We start from the raw sequence: 5,726 nt of genomic DNA, 5'->3' as shown, positions 1-5,726 counted from the left end.
AAATTGAAAGCAACAAATATAACCATCTCTCCTTTGCTTATGGACACCCTGCCAAGGTGCACTGAAGCAAGGAATGAGAGTAAGATAGGACAGGCATATAACTGTTGGTCATTGAATACTTTCTGAATATATCAAAAGACATATCCATTTTTAAATTTTGTATTCTATTTTAATCTCCTTTTTATTCTATCTAATAGGTACTCTTTCCAAGACAGATGTCTGGCAATAATTGCACGGCTGTGACTGAATTCATTATTTTGGGGTTAACAGATGATCCTACTCTTTGTGTCATTCTCTTTGTGATATTTCTAGGTATCTATGGTGTCACCTTAGTTGGTAACCTTAGTATAATCACATTGATCAGAAATAGCTGCCAACTACACACTCCAATGTACCTTTTCCTCAGTCACTTAGCATTTGTGGATATTGGAGCTTCCTCAACTGTCGCACCTGTTATGCTCAAGAATTTCCTTGTGGACAAAACCATAATCCCTCTTGGAGGTTGTGTGACACAAGTGTTCTTTGCTTTCACCTTTGGGACAACTGAGTGCTTCTTGCTGGCTGTGATGGCCTATGATCGGTATATGGCAATCTGTAATCCTCTACTGTATTCCATTAACATGTCTCCTAGGGTCTGCACTCTATTACTTATAGCATCCTACCTGGGGGGTTGTGTAAATGGTTGGATCTACACTGGTTGCTTATTGAACCGGTCCTTCTGTGGACCCAATAAGATCAATCATTTTTTCTGTGATTATGCACCACTTTTGAAACTTTCTAATTACCAAGATGATCTTGCTGAACTTCTGTCTGCTGCCTCTTCTGGGTCAATAATTATGATCACAGTACTAATTATCACAATCTCTTATGTATACATCGTCTTTTCTGTCCTGAAGATAAAATCCACTGAGGGGAGATCCAAAGCTTTCTCAACTTGCACATCCCACCTCACAGCAGTCATTCTGTTTTATGGTACTATTACATTCATTTATGCAACACCCAAATCTAGCTACTCAACAGATCAGAATAAAGTGGTATCTGTTTTTTACATTGTAATGATCCCCATGTTTAATCCCTTGATCTACAGCCTAAGGAACAATGAAGTAAAAGGGGCCCTGAGAAAACTGATGAGTAGGAAACATTCTTTTTCATGAATTCAGCTTAATAGAAGTACTCACTTTTTAAGTATATATTATTTCTCAGGCATTGTGATATGTTTCATGAATGCAAGAAACAAATGAAAACTTTCCTTCCTTTAATTATCTAATATTCTATTGATATAATGCTTAGAAATAAGTGATACAAACATGTAGGATTTAGAAAAGATAAGCAGTATTTTGATTTTGATGGGTTAAATTTGTGAATTTCAATTCTTTGAGTTCATGATTATTTTGTTGGAGTCCTGCAACATTCATTTTATATTGATTTGAGGGAGGTTTCCCATTTACATGGTTAAAATCATTCTGTGAGTTTTGTTCTTGATTCTGCTATCATCATTGCATAATAAATCATGTGAATTTTTCTATCCTTTTATTAATCATTTTTGTTGTTTCTTATCACACAGGCATATTCTAGTATGTACATGTGTCGCAATTTCTTTGCCCATTCCTCCATCAGTGGTCATCTGATTTGTTTCCAGTTCCTTGCTATCACAAAAAATGGTACAGCAATTATTTTGAAGCATGTGGGGACTTTCCCTTTTATCAATGACCAACTATATGGCATAATATACTTGAAAAAAAATATATTCTTTTTCCTGTGTGATGGCTCTTCATAAAGGATGAAAAGGGGAGATAATAGAAGAAATTGTAAATGAGAAAAACAAAAGAAATCAATAAAGAAAGATGAAAAATAAAAACTTCTTCAACCTGACCATCTCTTACCTATGTATTCTTATGCTTTCCTTGCATTCCATGTCCAAACTACACTGAACTTTTTACCTTTCCTACACATGATAGTCTATCTTCTGTGTCTTTATACTGGCTGTCTCACAGATCTGAAATGCTTGGTGCCCACACCTCTGTCATTTATTTTCCTGGGATTACCTCAAGTTAATTCCACTTCCACTGCACAAAAAGCCTTTTTGGGTCTCTCAAGCTACTAGTAGCTTCCTCTCTAAGATGATCTTCTATCTACTATGCCTATAATTTGTATGTACCTAATTCTTTACAAAGTGTTTCTCTTAATATAATGTGAGCTAGTGGAAAGCTAAGACTGTATTGTTCTTTTATTTTGCATTACAAGTTATAATAATGAACCTGTATAATAAACTTTGAAAATCCTTGTTGATTGACCACTAACTTGGCAATCTTTCTCTACATCTTGCTATTTTTAATATTTTCTTTAACAAAGGAGGTCAGGGGCCAAGTAGGTGGCACAGTGGATAGAGCCCTAGAGTCAGGAGCATCTGAATTCAAATCTGGCCTCAGACGATAATTATCTAACAAAACAAAACAAAACAAAACAAAACAAAAAACAGTCATACCTGAACATGTTATTCTATACCTGATCTCATTGAATGACAAAGCAATGAAATGATCAGCTTCCTAATTTTGGATCCTATGTCTGTCTTAATTCAGCATAAATTTTATTAATTTTTCTGATTGACATGATGTACTACTCCAAAAATGATTATCTTTTTTCCTTTGCTTTGTAATTTTTAAGTATTTCATCCATCATTTTAACATTTAGCTTTGATCATAATTCTGCGTTGTATATTGTGAGGTGTAATGCTACTTTTTGCCCAACAAGACATATTTAGGAAATCATCTCCTTGAACTATGATTGAATCATAATCAATTTGTGAACTGAAAATGCTAATCCCTCTTTCTCTCGTTATAATTTCCTTTTATATTAGTGAATAGATCATATAGGTTCCTGGGGCACTTATTCCAGCTTTCATACATAAAATAATACATAAGGACCCACAGAATAAGCCTATCTCTATCTGCACTCAGAATTCTAAGAGTAATCTTAAGGGATTGTGCTGTCTTTTCTAATACATCAGACTGACCCCCTGCCTCCATTTCTATGTATTTTCACAACATCAATCTCCAGTCCCAATTATAATCTTCCTGAAAGCATCATCTGATGTAGTAGCTGGTTTTCCAATGTTATTTAACCAATTACCATCAATTAGTTTTGTAAAGGAATATTTACTGGGAAGAGATAATATAATCACAAGTTAGTGTAGTCAGTGCATCATTAACATAGTTTCCCCTACACAGCCCTCCCTGGAAGAGTAGGCTCAGTCTGAAAGCAGTTATCACAAAACATTGACTCTACCAACTTCACTTCCAAATGTGGCATAGTTGATGCACAATCTTTCTCTTTACTGTAGTATCTTGTCTTTGAAATTGTGAAATCAAGGGTTCTGGTCTCTACTTAGTGCTCTGCTGGTGGTCTAAAACTAGTAGCCCGCAGACTCTAGTTTCTAAATTTATGGATTTTGCTCTTCTGACCTTTTGGAACTCATATTATCTCAGCTTTCTCTAACAGTTCATAATCTAATAGATACAACAAAATTAGAAACAACTATGTAGATTAATTTTGCACATGGATTCATGACAACTTAAGTAGAGAGATGAGGCCACTAACTTTGAATTGGAAATGTTTAAATTTTTCTGATTTGAAGACTTAGAGAAATAACAATTGAACTTAAAATATTTTCATCTAAAAAATTCTCTAAAGCTAAAAAGGAGGCATCTACACTGTTAGAGATAAAAAAAAAGTTATATCGTAGGCTTAAAATGAGTTAATTTTTGTTATAGATGTTACATCAGATTGGTGAGTGGAACTTTAGGTGAATAAATTGACACTTTTTAGGAGCGAGAGCAGAATTATGATGATCATTCCAGATTAGGCAGGTGAGGAGGTGGAGTGGTGTATGTTGGAACTTTAGATTATGAAAATACTCCTGTATTTTACTGAACAGATGTAGGGGATACTATGTAAACCTGTATGCTAAAAGGGGCAATTCAGGAGCCTTCAAAGAGCCAGACCAATTTGCTAGTTTTTGCTAGTTCATCTGGCTGTGTTGTGCACCTCATACTGGCTTAAATCAGCTTCATGGTCTAAGTGACTAATGTGGAAATATGTTTAACGTAAATCTTAGGGATGGGGAAAGGAAATGGGGAGGGAACTTGGAACTCATTTTTAAGAATATTGAAAGTGAATTATATCTAACATTTAAGGAACAATTAATTAAAATTAGACATAAACTTTTTAAAAAATAAGAGTTCTGCCAAATTCTTTTTATGACACCAATATGGTCCTGATACCTAAACCAAGAAAAGCCAGAACAGACAAAGAAAATTGTAGGTCAATTTCACTAATGAACATTGATGCAAAAGTCTTAAATAAAACTTTAGCAAAGAAATTATAACAAGTTGTTACTAGGTTAATACATCATGGTCAGGTAGGATTTTTATTAGGTAGGCAGAGATGGTTCAATGTTAGGAAAAACATTCAATATAATTGAACATATTAATAATAAAACCAACAGAAATCATCTGATTATCTTAATAGATGCTGAAAAAGTCTTTGACAAAATATAATACTCCTATTAAAAACACAAGAAAGTATAGAAATAAATAGAATTTTCTGTAAAATAATAAACAGTATCTATATAAAAGCATTAACAATCATTATATACAATGGAGATAAATTAGGAGAATTTCCAATAAGATCAGGGGTGAAACAAGGATGTCTATTATCAACATTACTATTCAATAAAATTTTAGAATTATGACCTTGGGCAAGTCACAACCCTATTGCCTTGCAAAAATCAAAAAATAAAATAAAATATAAAATAAAGTATTAGAAAGGCTAGCTTGGGTTGTAGGGTATATTCAAGAAAGTCAGGTACCTCTGGTGTGAGGGCTGCAGAGCCCTTTTCAGGGTTGCTTTCCATCTTTAATGTCCACTTGAGCCACCTAGCACTCACCTGTGCCTCCAAGAAGCTGCAGCAATCTACACTTCAATAAATTATTTCATCAGTCAGCCTAAACAGTTGAAGATAACCAAAGGGAGTCTTAAACTCATCAGTGAATTTGGTGGGCATATCTACCCCAAGCATGTGAAGTCTTCCATTCCAACGGCCATGAAGGCAGCTAAAGCAGATGCCATGGAGTACTTATAACTTGTTTAAACATGGAAAATACCAAGGTCATCCACTATATCTAGAACCATCACCAGTTGTTTTGACTCTATCCTGACCCTGGATCATGATGATTTTAAATCCAATTTATGCATGCATCAAAAGACATCATCCATACCACTTTCCCATTCCTATCTCAAAGTCTTGTGGCAATAGGTAAGTGATGAAGATACACTGGGAGCTGTAGTTAATAGGTGTCCCAGATCAAAGGGTAATTTTCTCACTGGAAGCAGCAGTGGGATTAGCAGCCCCAGTGACTGATTTTGCTGCTCACCTCCTAGTGTGAGGAAGAGGCCAGAAAAGGTGTGCTAAAAATTTTTGGCTTACCCACCCCTGACCTGATAATGGTGGCAGATCAGAATCCCACCCTGCTGTCGAGACACAAAAAAAATTTACAAAAACTTCTTTAAGCAAAGCAGATTCCACTCATTATGGAGCAGGGAATTTGTGCACACTCATATACAACACAAGATCCAATAGACCTGAAAGATGAATAGATTTTGTTGCACGAGAACTCAGTAGGTATCATATCCAAAAAGCAGCCTGAGTGAAATAAGGCTGGCAATTG

The 5,726-nt window shown here is 35.1% G+C and overlaps 1 protein-coding gene across 1 annotated transcript; it reads left to right on the top strand.

Annotated features, from left to right (window-relative positions):
- Positions 1 to 215: 215 nt before the first annotated feature.
- LOC141516471 (olfactory receptor 5P80-like) lies at positions 216 to 1,154 on the top strand. Its single transcript, XM_074227543.1, has one exon. It carries the CDS (start codon positions 216 to 218, stop codon positions 1,152 to 1,154), a length of 939 nt encoding a protein of 312 aa, XP_074083644.1.
- The last annotated feature ends 4,572 nt before the right edge of the window (positions 1,155 to 5,726 follow it).

This window comes from Macrotis lagotis, chromosome 3 (genome assembly GCF_037893015.1).
Source record: "Macrotis lagotis isolate mMagLag1 chromosome 3, bilby.v1.9.chrom.fasta, whole genome shotgun sequence".
Classification (NCBI taxonomy): domain Eukaryota; kingdom Metazoa; phylum Chordata; class Mammalia; order Peramelemorphia; family Peramelidae; genus Macrotis; species Macrotis lagotis.
Note: the sequence above shows the minus strand (reverse complement) of the source record. Positions and strands in the feature narration are given on the sequence as shown.